Source organism: Schistocerca cancellata, chromosome 11, assembly GCF_023864275.1.
Source record: "Schistocerca cancellata isolate TAMUIC-IGC-003103 chromosome 11, iqSchCanc2.1, whole genome shotgun sequence".
NCBI classification, from domain to species: domain Eukaryota; kingdom Metazoa; phylum Arthropoda; class Insecta; order Orthoptera; family Acrididae; genus Schistocerca; species Schistocerca cancellata.
In genome coordinates, this window is record NC_064636.1 from 154,243,058 (window position 1) to 154,257,616 (window position 14,559).

At 38.5% G+C, this 14,559-nt stretch overlaps 1 protein-coding gene across 3 annotated transcripts in view; it reads right to left on the minus strand.

Moving 5' to 3' along the window:
* Positions 1–14,559, minus strand: part of LOC126108618 (uncharacterized) — a 98,585-nt gene that overhangs the window by 27,588 nt on the left and 56,438 nt on the right. For all 3 annotated transcript variants that reach the window (XM_049913929.1, XM_049913928.1, XM_049913930.1), the window contains one exon: positions 12,164–12,241. In XM_049913929.1, the coding sequence (XP_049769886.1) occupies positions 12,164–12,241 (78 nt within the window). The remainder of the gene's footprint in view (positions 1–12,163; positions 12,242–14,559) is intronic.

Genomic DNA, 14,559 nt, shown 5'->3' on the forward strand with positions numbered 1-14,559 from the left:
CAAACAGTAGCTCGAGTAGCATTTCCTGGTCTCAAATAGATTACTAATTGGTATGAAGATCATTAGGGCACTTGCTGTACTTGATGTTTTCCCTGTGCAGCAGATTCCCACCTCAGAGTTGTGACAGGCTCCTTGGAAGAAGACATTCTTGACAGTGCTTAAAAAAGTCACGGAACAAAAGAAACATGAGAGTAGGGTGTGTTCTAATCTGTAACTCTGTTCACTGCAAATTTTGTCAAAATGTGCTTATCAAGCAGACAGAATTATTTGAAGTCTTTCTTGTGTGTAAAAAGCATTGCAATATTTGTCGTTTACAAAAGAAGAAATTTCTCTCATTTAGTAGGGCGTACAGAAGCAGCCTGCTGTAGAGTTTCCAGCACTCAGCAAAAATGAAAAGTCAGCGATATGAGGCATACACGGTATACCCAGATGTCAATTTTGGAGAGGGGTGGGAGGGGGACAGGGGACAGTAGGGGGAGCGGTAGAGAGAGAGAGAGAGAGAGAGAGAGAGAGAGAGAGAGAGAGAGAGAGAGAATGGTGGCTTGTCAGACCCTGACTTTTTTTTATTTATTTTCTTTTTTAAAGAACCAGTTTCTCTATGAACTCTTCTACAGTTGATTGATGCATCTCTACAACATTCTTATTAGGATAAACCCCTGTTTGTACTGTATAATTTCTTCTGGGACATATGCTTTTAAAAACATGTACTGAGTAAGATTCTAGGTCAAGTTATCCAGGACATGGTTCACAATATTGCAGCATGCATTCTTTGATTCCAAATGGCACACAGTTTTCTTGATTAATTCCTCATAGTTACCATCCTTGATAGCTGCTGCAGCCAACACCAGTTGGCCATTTTGATGTATTACACATACATGAACTGAGTGTACCAGCCAGGATTACGGAGAAAATAAAAATGGGTTTAAAAAATGAAAGAAAAGTAGTTGAAATTGGATTTTATTGCTTTCTTTTCAGATTGATGATTAAACAATTCAATATAAATTCCTATTACTACTCTATTCAAAACAATAACCCATTCTTACAACTACTTTATTAGTGCCTCTTTTCATGCCCTGCCAGCAATGCACCTGAAAGAATCTTGTCCATCTGCCAGTTCATTTGGGCAAAATTACTAAAAAATTTAGGAGACAAAAGAACTGAGAAATCAGTGAAGATCTACAAATTTCTGCATGCTTCCAAAAAGTAGTTAATTGTACTTTACTCTCATGACAATTCTACATCAAGTTAGTTTCTTTTTGCTGGGAGTGTAAATGTTATTTTAGTTGCATTTCTTAAATTGCAAGAAAAGTTAAAACACAATATTAATAAAATAAATTCTTGTGACACTACATATTTGCCTTCAGTAAATATGATGGCTCTCTTTAGTTCGTGTAAGGCTAACTATGTAACATTTTGTATGTTAATTGAATTTTCATATTAGATATAGTTGGGTTTTATTGATTTTTTTACAATGGGTTTAAAAATGCAATATTTTTGGGTAAGGTTAAATTACAACAACTCTGGTACCAGCAGCACTATTTTGGCCGAGTTCACAAAATTTTGAGAAGACCAATTCCGGAACAATACACGTCTAAAAGTCATAAAAACACCAAAACATCAGGAATCCAATATATTTACTCAGACTATGAACAAGACAGTAATAGCAATTTATTCATTCTGATGTGAAAAAGAATTATTCCAGCTGTATTTAGAGTTCTAACATTCTGAATTTTCAGTTTTTTTATTGCTGCTTATTGCTTGAAGTTGATTCGTACATAACTACACTTGTATTTTTTATGGACAGAAAAAAGGTTTCACTGATTTTTCTTTCTGTTTATTCATTAATATCACGTTTGAGCATAAAAATGTGTATGAAAAGTAATAACTGTGAGCAATTTTTTTTTCAGTCATAAGCAGGCAAGAGTCAAAAATTAAACTACAGTGCCTCTGAAGTTGAAAGGTTTCTCTTTTTAGATACAGAAAGATTATAAAGATTAAAGAACATACAGTTGAGATACAGACTCCAAAAACTACACAAATTTGGCACCCAAAACATTTACACCAAATTGGTAGGAGCATATAATTTGACAAAAAAGGCCCAAGGCTATCAAACAAAAAGCACAAGAAGACAGCACAGTTGTCGACCAAATCTGTCGATTAAATTGTGAATTGTGACTGGTTAAAGATGGGCTCTCAAAGTCACACAATGAATTTTCTGTCAATTTTGTAGTCTTACGGCTCTTACAGTTTACATTTAAAAATTTCAATGATAATGTCTTCTAATTCAGCACAAAAAGTTGTTTAAGTGTACAAAAGCAAGGGCTTGTAAACTGAAAGTACGTTTCACAAAAGTTATCCAAAGTTCACACTTTGGCATGTGTGTAGGTGGTGCAAACTTGGGAACCCTATTTACGAGAGGCTGTAGAAATGAACCAAAGGAGATATGGAGCTGAATATTAGTACATATCCATTCAAGACATTGTGGAACCTTCTGATAAAATTTCATTACATTCACAAATGGTCCAGCAGAGACTCCCGTTACACTTGAAATGGAATGAGCCAATTATCAAACTGTCCATGTACTCCACACCCTAACAAGGACTGTACAGGTGGAGCAGAAAGTGTGCTGCTGTCACAAACAATATTCTTTATTTATTCAGAAATGTATTCCGTTAGAAGTGATTTTAAGGTGGAAATCAGTTTTTAAGCACCAGACTGTGCTTCTCTCTGCGTATGTGAGTTCGGAGAAATGATGGCGAGACAAGAATTGAGGTTACAGGATGATCCAGGAAGTGGGGTGGGGAGAGTGAAGGTGGAGGGGAGGGATGTATTGTAGGATCACAGTTAGATGGAAGAGTATACCAAGTAAGGCTGGGTTCAGTACTAGTTTTAAGTTGGTAGCAAAAAAGTGTTTCCACTTTAGGAAGGAGAGTAGGTCTTTAACAAGCTCAGAATGACTGAATTTGTGAATGTGGCAAAAGATAAGCCCCTTTGAAATGAGGCTTTTGGAGGAGAGGTTCACTACTATGTTACAGGACTATTTAGGTGCTGGGTTTGGTAGGATGGTGGGCGGGAGCTTGTGAGATTGTAGCATATGTAGTTCTGCAAGATGGGATCAGGCATCTATTAACTGATGTAAAGGAGGTTTGACAGAGGTTACTGTAGTGGTGCTGGATTGTGGTAGTCCAATATAAGTGTACAAAGTGAATAGACTTTACAGTTTTTAAGGTGGCACTGTGCATGCTGCTCTTGTTCCTGCAGTACGTGGGTTTCAAATTTGGCAATGTGATGTGGTAATTGGTACAGCAGAGTGGAAATATTTTACAGGCAGTGATGAGGTAGTGACAAAATGTTTAGGACTTAGTTATATATTGTGTAGGGCTGAATTGGTGAGGGCTGTGGAATGACAGAATTATAACATAGAATCACTGTGGAAAGCTGTTTGGGAGCAATTCCACAAACTAAGCAGCAACACAGAAACAGTTATGTGGGAGTGGGTTCGGTATAGGGGTAGGGAAACTTTTCTGTATTTACACAGATGGAAGGAACAAAAATCGATTGTGGAGAAAAAAAAAACAGTAACAGAGCATTAAAACATATGGCAATATTCTGAAAACTGGAAAAGACAAAACCAGATTAAATATAGCGAAGGAAGGATAAAGCTACATGAAGCACAGTAGTAAGACATCAAGATGTAAATAAGACCAATAAGAAAACTGGATGAGATTAAAATGAAGACAGGAATAGAAATAAATAATAATACAATAACAGTGTGAGATGCATGTTGGTATGTAGGTATGAGTGAAGCAGGCAGCAGTTGTAAATGGGTTGGGCATGGTCAGTATCTTGCCTTTTCGTTATGATGCACTGTAAAGCCTGTCACACAGCATAAAAGGTAAGAAGACACAGTGCTGCCAATATACTACCAATTCACACGGGTCCATACTGTACCCTATAGCAAACAAAAAGTGAGATACCAACTGACCTGAATTAGGAGTTAACATAAGACTAATTCCAATTAAAATCAGTAGCTTAACAGAAAGGTTCATTTTCTTCTACCATAAAACAAAGAATGAAAAAAGTCATCTACAAGCATTACAGCAGTAAAAATATTCCTCAGGATGGATGTATTTATGTGTGACATAATGTGGAATTCACAAACTGATTTAGTAACTGATTTGACGTTTTATTTTTCCCAGAGCATTTTAATGCACTGGAGGCCACTGTCGCCAAAATTTTGAACTGGTTGCATACCAGTCTCTGCCCACCAGGTCTGTTGGGTGCCACGAAGGTCACAATTGTTGCTGTGGCAGAACACTGACATTTCCTTGAAAGTGAAGGTTTTATTCTTATTTTTGCCCTTGCTAGTTTCAACACTATCTGATTTTTAACAATTAAAATCTTAATTTCAATATAAGATGAATAAAAGCCAGTTGTCATGTCATTTCCATTTTTCATTTATTATTAATACAACAACATACCAGTCATCGTACAGAGCAATAAGTTAAGTCTTCATGAATTTCCTTCTTTTCCTTGTGGTACATTTACTAAATTTAGCATATGCTGCTCTATTTAAAAGGTTTAATTTCATATTTTTGTAAGGAAAAAAATCCTTCAGCCTGTAGCGCAGAATTGCATCAATACCCATTTGTGACACATCAGGAGGGTAACAAGCTGTGTACCTGGGATTCTATCTTCTTTTATAGTTTGCTTTTCAGTTGGTCTTACTAGGATGATTAGGGTGTGTGCATCCTGTATGTGGATGCACGAGGAGTTGGCTGTGCTCCGCGAACAGCTTGAGGCGCTTCTGGCTACAATCGGTCACCTTCAGACTGCTGCCTCAGGGTACAGTGGTAGTGGAGAATCTGGCGTGTTGTATGGGACACCTCAGGTGTCACTTGTTCTGCCCATGGGCTCTGCTAACCAGGCACCTCCTAGTGTACATGATGCGGTGGATTCACCCTCACCGCAGGGTGAGTATAGGGAGGTAATGCATTTGCATCAGTCAAGGCGGAGAGCCAATGAGGAGACTGGTCGCTTGGCCTCACCCATTCGCCCTTTAAGAAAATATGTGGCTGCTGCTTCAGTAGGATATGGGCAGGCACACAGGAGGAGGGGTTTACTAGTTATTGGGAACTCCAAAATTAAGTGTGTTGTGGAGCCCCTTAGACAGACACTGTTCAGGGCTGGAAAGAAAGATAATGTGCATTCGGTAGTGTCTCAGTGAGCCTCATCCAAGATGTGGAGGCAGCTCTGCCTGCAGCTATCGAGCATGCAGGGTGCAGTAGTCTGCAAGTTGTGGCTCACATCGGCGCCAATGATTTCTGTCGCCATACTCAGTTCATACAGGTGACAGGGGAGGGGGGAGGGAGGAGGGGGGGAGGAGGAGGAGGAGGAGGAGGAGGAAGTGGTGGTGGTGAAGACTGCTAGCCTCGGTGTGGGGTGCAGGCAGAGCTCGCAATTTGCAGCATTGTTCCCAGGGGTGATTGGGTCCTTTGGTTTGGAGCCGAGTGGAGGGTCTCAACCAAAGGCTTCGTTGATTCTGTGATTGTCTTGACTGCAGATTTCTAGACTTGCATTATCTGGTGGGGATTTGTAAGACTCCCTTTGTCAGGTCAGGGGGTGGACTACACGAAGGAAGCAGCTACTCAGGTAGCAGAGTGCTTATGAAGTGCACATGAGGGTTTTTTAGACTAGACAGTAGTTTGAAGTACTCTGAAGAACACTCCCCAGCCAATACGCAGCAAAGGATGTCAGACCACTTTAGGTATAAAGAAACTTTGACTGTCAAAATTTTATCAGTAAACTGTCAAAGAATTCATAACAAAATTTCTTGAATTTCCTGCCCTACAGGAAAGCTCTCATGCTCAAAGTATTCTTGAGACCAACAGCTCACTGCAAAATAAAGTGGAAAGATCTGAGAGATTTAGAAAGTCAGGGAACATATGTCGTAAAGACAGATTAGACTCCAAGGCAGGGGGAGTGTTCACTGCAGCTGACAAAAATATTACCTCTACTGAGGTTGAAGTGGAATGCGACAGTGAAGTTATCTGGTCCCGTATAACAGATGGATGTTTTTAGTGGCGACCCGATTCCACTGTGACAGTTCTTAAATCTTCAAAGAAAGACCACAATCAGTTGCGCATAAATTCCCAGACCATGCAATACTAGTTGGAGGTGATTTTCACCTATTGAGTATAGACTGGTTTATCTATGGATTCATTGCAGAGGATACTGACAGACGGCCAAAATAATTTTGAAAACATTTTCTGAAAACTCTTTTGAGCAGTTAGCTTGGCAGGCCATACGCAATGGAAATATCTTAGATCTTGTAGCTACAAACATGCCAGATCTTACTGACAATATCAGTATAGAAATGGGGATTAGCAATCATAACTAGCAATTAACCATGGTTATGAAAGATATTACATCAAGTAAGAAGGCTAGGAGAGTGTTTCTTGTAGATAAGAGTAGATAAGCAGTTGTTAGCATCTCACTTAGCCAGTGAATTAACGTTCCAGTAAGATGCAAGTAGAGGAGTTACAGGTAAAGTTTAAACAGATTGTAAATCACAGTCTGGAGAGTTATGCACGTTGTAAGTGGATAAAGGATGGAAAAGCCCCTCCATGGTTTAATAATGAAATTTGGATGATGCTGAGGAAGCAGAGGTTATTGCACCCTCAGTTCGAAAGAGACCGCAAAAATGACAACAACAAAAGGATCTATGTGCAAAGCATACAACAACTACCACCGTGATACCTTAGCAAAAGATCTTGCAGAGAACCTGAGAAAATTCTGGTCCTATGTAAAATCCCTAAGTGCGTCTTACGCTTCTGCTCAGTCCCTTGTTGAACAGTCAGGTGTGGCGGTTGAAGACAGCAAAACGAAAGCCAAAGTTTTAAATTTCATATCCAAGAAATCATTCACACAGCAAAATCATACAAATATACAGTCATATGACCATCGGACAGGCTCCTGGCACAGAGAAACAATTGAAAGATTTAAAAGCAAATAAGGCACCAGGTCCGGATGAACTCCCAGTTTGGTTTTACAAAGAATACTCCACAGCATTATCACTTATTTAGCTTGCATTTATTGCGAATCTCTCATCCAGCACAAAGTCCCAAGTGGCAGAGGGTAAAGGAACACGCCTGCAAAATTACAGACGAATATCAGTAACTTCAGTTTGTTGCAGAATCCTTGAACATATTCCCAGTGTGAATATAATAAATTTTCTTGAGACTGAGAAGATTACGTCCACAAATCAGCTTGAGAGAGCATTGCTCGTGTGAAACTCAGATCAACCTTTTCTCACATGATATACTGTGAACTACATATGAAGGGCAACAGGCAGAGTCCATAGATTTCTGGAACACATTTGACACAGTGCCCCACTGCAGGCTCTGAACGAAGGTACAAGCATATGGAATAAGTTCACAGATATGTGAATCGCTCGAAGACTTCTTAAGTAATAGAATCCAGTATCAGGGACAATGGTATCATCAGGAGTGCTCCAGGTACGTGTGATAAGATCACTGCTGTTCTCTATATACAGATAAATGATTTAGAGGACAGGATGGGCAGAAATCTGGGGTTGTTTGCTGATGATGCTGTGGTGCATGGTACTGTACTAATCAAAAGTTATCAACTGAAAATTTCACTATTATACGAGATAGGAAATTTAGAATGAGCTGAGCAGAATAATCTGAAGCAGTGACAACACTCACCGGAAAGCACTCATTCCATTTTATGTGAGAAGATATTTTGATTCACTGGAAAATAATTCAATTATAATACATACATACTTAAAGTTTGGAACCAGGCACACTATTATCTTTGGTGTCATAATATCTGTTTACTTCTGAAGTTCACCTGTGTATTATCATAGACATTATTTTTGTGGACTGAATGGCATCCTTTATTAATATGTAAAGTAATTAATTAGAAACTTAATAAAATTAACATACATTTAAATATGACTGCCAAACTTTTAGCTGGGGTGTTCCTAACATGGATGAATAAAGTGGTTGCATGAATTTTTCTAATGTAATAATCCACAACATATTTCATAAACCCAGTTTTGGTCTGAGTATACAGCCCATCCAAAGTAGTAAAACTTAACCTATTCATTTTCAAATAATTACAGGATTCCGAAAGCAGCAAAAATCTTTACACCACCCTTTATAAGACCAATCCTTCCCAAAGTAGTCAGTCAGTGGCAATCTCTCACATGATTAACCTATCTGCATTCATATTATCAAAAGTCAGCCCACCTAACATCTTCATTAATATCTTTCTTTTCTTTTTCTACAGTCTTTGGAGTGACATGCATTACCTTTAACTTTTTCGAAACATTCAGTAGGCAGCATATGGGTTGTGTAATTGTGTCAACATTATGAAAGACAGTGGACATGGGTTACATTCCTGGAAACTGGATGTATCAAACTGTAAGCACCAGGAATACTGTGGTTATGTTAATACGTCACTCTTCATCTGATGAAGGCGCTCTGTGTTTAAATCAACACTGTCACACTACTCTTTCGGATTGTGGGTTTTTTTACCGGTAATAAACATTTATCAAAGATCCGAGAGTGGTCATCAATTTGACTTCAAGGAATAGATAGTCAAAATCAATTATAGTATTTATTTTGGCATACATTACAGGACAACTTTCCACAGAACTGGTTTTCAGCAACAGTGCGATCTTCTGTCAATGCGAGAGCAAATGCAGAATACAAAGTTGCAGCTAAGCAATGTCCCCAGATGGTTCTCACAGCAATTGGAAACTGTGTCACAAACAAAATTTAGTTTCTGTGTCATTATCAAAAAATAGGAAATGCAAGTTATTATCCATTTCTGAGCAGATGGCTTCAAGCATTTCTTTTTGTGCTGTACTGTTCTGTTTCTTTTATTTCTAATCACATGTTTTCAAGATTCTAAACAATACATGATCACAATAATATCTTTGTAGAATTTGCTTTCAATTCAGCACATTAAGGTCATAAACGCATTTTTCTTTTTAGGAGCATACACACAGTGAGCAATATGTGGAAATGCAACATAAGAATGATAACGACAGGACATGAACAACTGACTTTTGCTTTTGTTGATCTATGTTGTTAACTGGTCAAAAACTGTGCTCCGAGTTGTTGCTTCAAATTGTCGTGTGTGTTTGTATTACATCTAAACATTCTATCTTATAATTATCATTAATTATTTTGATAAAACTTTATTTTTTTATCACTTAGCTGCAGCAGTAAAGGTTCACTATTCACTGTCAACATTTTTAGTTGTTGGTATGAATGTACGGGGACTATAAACAGAGAGCAGGAATGACGCGACAGCTAGCTTATATTCATCTTACATTTAAATTAAAATATTAATTGTTATGTCTACCACAGTTTTGAAACTAGCAGAGGTGACAAACAGAATGAAATCTTCACCTCTCAGGAAAACGATCAGTGTTACGCCCACCAAACAGTAGCCACTTCCCTGGCACCTAGCAGGGCCGATGGGTGAACACTGTCACAAAGCCGGTACGAGAATGGTTGGCCTCAGAGGCACCTAGTACTTCGTAATAAAGGGTGTAAAACAGGATCACACTAGTCCAGCCCATCAACACAGAAATGCTGTTATTACTAGACCAAATGGTTAGTGGTTTTTGTTTTACTTAAATGTTTGACAGCTGGAAACAATAGGAAAAAATTATATGGATCTTAGTGCAGCTACAAAGACTACATTAATACACAACATTGTTCGCATATAGACATAACATCATGTTAATACAGATAAACAAATATGCTTTCAGCTTTTGTCTTATCCTTGTCTGGAGATGTGATTATCAGCTCGTTAGTGACTCACTGAACATCCCTCTGAAAAGTCTAATACATTCGAACTGTGGCATCTAAACTCTTGTTTGTATTATCTCCATTCACTAATACTACTTTGACACGTGTGTAGAAATGCAAGTGTCAGTTGTCAAAAGCTTAAAATGCTGTAGGAGGGAAAAATAAAATTGCAGATCAGTTACTAAATCCATTTACAACTCCACATCATGTCATACAAAAATGTGCACATCACGAGCAATGTTTTTATTGGCTGTGATTCTTGTGAATTGCTCTTTTCCTTCCTTGTTTTATGGTGTAGACATATAGTTGTAAACATATAGTATGTTGACAGCACTGTCTCTCCTTTCCTGTTATGCTGTGTGACACTTTACAGTTCAGCATATCAAAAGGCAAGGGATCTTGCAACTTATGTCACTGAATATGTGAGAATATATGTGTGGTACAGGCAGGAGCAGGAAAATACAATGATGGTGAAGAGAAGTGGTGAGATTAATTTGAAGATCCAGAAATAAACCTATCAGTCTTAGCATGCGGAGATAATAGTTGCTTTCGTGGTGTGTGTATGTGTGTGTGTAATTTAATTTAGTACTACATACATGTCAATCAAAAACAAATATAAAATTAGACTTTATTACAAATCATATAACACTGATCCCTGATTACATAAACTTTGCATTGGGTTTCTCAAATATAAAGAACTTTTTTCATGAATTATAGAACATAGAATGTATTATTAATCATGTACAGACAAAACCAGAAAGACATAACTTGAACAAATCAGACTACATTCCAAATTTTTCTGCCTTAAAAATTAATTAAGACAATAACATAATTATTACACAAAATTTTCTTCTTCTTACTTTCAAATAACATGTTATTATCTCTTAGGAATCTTTATTACTTCCAAGCAAGTTAAAAGATTTCAGTGCTAGTTCTATTTCACACATTTCTGTACTACAGAAAAATTCATCAGATCATAATGTGGGTCACATTTTCTTCTTATATTATGGTTATGGTACATTTGATTGTGAGAAAGTTACGATTGAAGAGAGAGAATGTTTGGTACTGGTCAATGTCCCCACTTTCTTAAAAAGGCTAAGACAGGAGATTTCTTGGGTGACGAGACACATGTAACTCTTTAATAATCTCATTTTGGGTGTAGACATTTTTCATTACCCGTTAACTGCCTTAGAAACATTCACAAATCCACAAGTGAATGAAAATATTTCGTTCATATTAGGAATTATTCTGATGGCGAGTGTTGCAGACCACATACTTTTAATTTTCTAAATTAGGAGCATGTGCAACTCCCAATTTTGCTACAATCAACACAACACATCACTGTTATCCACCTATACTATACAGCTTGATGATGGCATCTCCTTGGGGGCAATATTCTGGAGGAGAAATGCTTTCCCTTTTGGATTTCCCAGTTGGTAAATACTAAGGAGGAGGTCACCAGAAAAACATTTCAATTTTGTAATGGAGGGAAGTTGGAGGGGAGGGGGCAGGGGTAACATTATAAAGGGAGAACAATTTTTGACAACAGTACGCAGAGCCAAATGGATGTAGACTGCAGTAGTTATACAAAGACAAAAAGATCTGTACAGAAAAGACAAACAAGAAGAGCTGCATCAAATAAGTCTTGGCCTTCAAAGTAACCACTGTTGGCTACAACACACTTCTGACATCAGTTGTAAAGCTGTTGGAAACTGTCAACAAATTTTCTTGTACAATCACTCAAAGCACTGTGGTTACACACCGTTGCATATCTGTGGCATAGCAGGTGATGAGACCTGGTGCTACCAATAAGATCTTGAGACCGAGTGACAGTCCGTGGCACAATGTTTGTTGTCTTCTCCACCTCCCAAAAAGAGTCTTCTGTCAAAATCAAAGATTAAAGGATCTCAATTGCTTTTTTCAAAAGCAAAGTCTCGATCTATCATGAATTTATATCTGAGGGAGGTGAGGGAAATGTCTGTCGCTCAGTCTCTGGATCGTACTGGTAGCACCTGGTCTCACCTCCTGTAATGATGTGATAAATCCAACAACGCGTGACCACGTTACTTAAAACTATTCCACAAGAAGTGTTAATGAACAGTTTTCAATAGCTTTACAATTAGTGTCACAAATGTGTTGTAGCTAATGGTGATTACTTTGTAACTCTCATTTTCTTTATTTTCTGACACCATTCATCGAACTTATTGGATGCATCTTGTATATTTCAGAGTATAATAGCACACTGTAATGCATAATGGTGATAGGTTTTCATTATCATGTTCTTGTGTTTAAAAATATGGTTTATGCCACCTTACCTTATGTAAACTGCCTTTCAAAAGAGCTGCCCTGTCTTTCATTTTCTTGTACTTCTCAACAAATCCTTCAATCTGCCACTAGAACAAAACAAGAAAGAAAATTGTTGTGAACAAAACCACAGGAATTTGCCCAAGTATTCTATCTATAGTAAAATTAACTTGAGGAAGTTGCTTGGTCCAAAACTACTTGTAACCACCTGTCAAAAGCCCAAATAGCCATCTTTCACAGTGAGGACATGCATGGAGAGTGTCAGTGAGGTTCCAGAAGGTACCAACAGGGATGTGGACCCACTCCAGTTCCACTATCGTGGCCAAGTGTGCTATGTTTCACAGCCGAGGGCCAAAGATTCGTGGCACAAACAGTATCAAAGTAGTCACCGCATATTCTCAAAAGGGTTTTGAATTCAGGCTTAAGGTAGAGGAGGGGGCAGGGAGGGGGTGGGGGGAGGCAGGGGACCATGACCACAGTGAACTCCCTCTGGTGCTCAAGGTACCACACACTTACACTACGAAGTGTGTGACATACTCCATTGTTCCGCTGGTAGACGCTATCTTGCCAAGGGAAAATAAATTGCACGTATGAGTGGATGTGGTCCCCAAGGACTGATGCTTACTTGTGTTGAACCACTGTGCTTTCCAGAATGATGAGATCACCCAGGGAAGACCACAAATATATTCACAACACCATAAACCCCCTCCACCGGCCTGAACCCTTCAACAATTGTTGCAGTGCCATACATGCCAAAACCGATCTGTCTGATGGAGCATAAAACACGATTCATTTGAAAAGGCCATCTTTTGCCACTCAGTGGCATGCAAATTCCTGCCTTTCTCGATGATGGACAGCAGCCAGAATACGTGCATGAACCAAACCATTGCTGCAGAGGCCCATATGCATCAACATTTGTTGAACGGGCATTAATGAGACACGGTTGGTAGCCCCTTGGTTCATCTGGCCAGTCAGTTGCTCAACAGTTGCATATTCATTCACCCACACATATCTTTGCACCACAGTTGCCCGCATGCCGGTTTTGGATAGCACTAATTCGCCATGCACAGTATACTTTCACCACGGTGGCATGTAAACAGTTTACAATCTTAGCCTTTTTGAAAATGCTTCCACACTTGGCCTGAAAACCAATGATGTCCGATAAATCGCTCTGTTTCGGCATTAGGACAACATCTGCACTGTTTTCCGCATCACCCCTCGACCCACTTTATATATACTCCAATGCTAATGCTGGCATCTGCCGTCTGTGAGCTGTTACTGCATGTTGATATAAAACATAGGCAGTGCTCACATTAATGTGACTGAACTGTGTATAAAATTACAAAGAGACAGATGGGGTGGGCAGTATTCACCTTTAGAAAGTGGAATTTCAAGTGCTGCTAATGGACACTTGTAAATGTATGGGGCAGGAAAAAAAAAAAAAAATTCGAATTCATTAGTTTCCTGATGTCTGAGGGACCTCTTCCAATCATCCCCAAGCTATCAATCTTTCCTCCCTGGGGAACAAACAAAGTTATGAGATATCCCCCTTCCTCATTCCCCCTCATTTTGTGTATGACAATCAGCAGCACTGGCAATTTCACCTCCTAAATATAAGTAGTGGTCGGCCATAGTGTATCACCGGAATTAAATACTTTTCTGCTAGCAAAAATTACACCCCATACAGAATTGCAGTCAAATAACATTAGATATAGTTTTTATTTACCAAGCAGCTGTAGATACAGGTATACACAGTGAAGTATAACAGCGCCATTTTTCAGGTTCTTTCCAATGAAGAAAGTACAGAAGTAGGAATAGTAACTGAAATTAATGGAAAGAATGAAAGGAAAAACAAGTGCTCTTACTGTGTTGTTCACCTCCTCCTTGCTCCAGGAACTCTTGAGAACTTTTTCTATTTAATCTCAGTATGCATTGTTTCATCCAACCTGTCTTCTCTTTTCAAATAATGGAAAATCCAGGATGGAATATAACAATATTATGGAAATGAAAGTCACCACTCACCGTATGGTGGAGATGCTGAGTCGTAGATAGGCACAACAGAAAGACTGTCACAAAGAAGAAGCTTCCAGCCACTAAGGCCTTACTGGCCAAACCTTCTTGTTTGTGACAGGCTTTTAGTTGTGCCTATCTATGATTTAGAATCTCTGCTTTATAGGGAATGGTAACTTTCCTTTTCATAATATTGTTACTTTCTTCTCTTTTGGCAGCTTAATATAACTCCAGTTTCAAAAAAAATTATGTTTTCCTTGACTAGGTTTTCCTTGTCTGTGTGAATGTCTTCCTTGATGGTTGGTAAGCAGTTTCTATCAATATTTGATATAACACTTATATGTTTGCCAACACAGGAGATTTCAAAATACAGGGTGTACATAAAGTCTAGGAACAG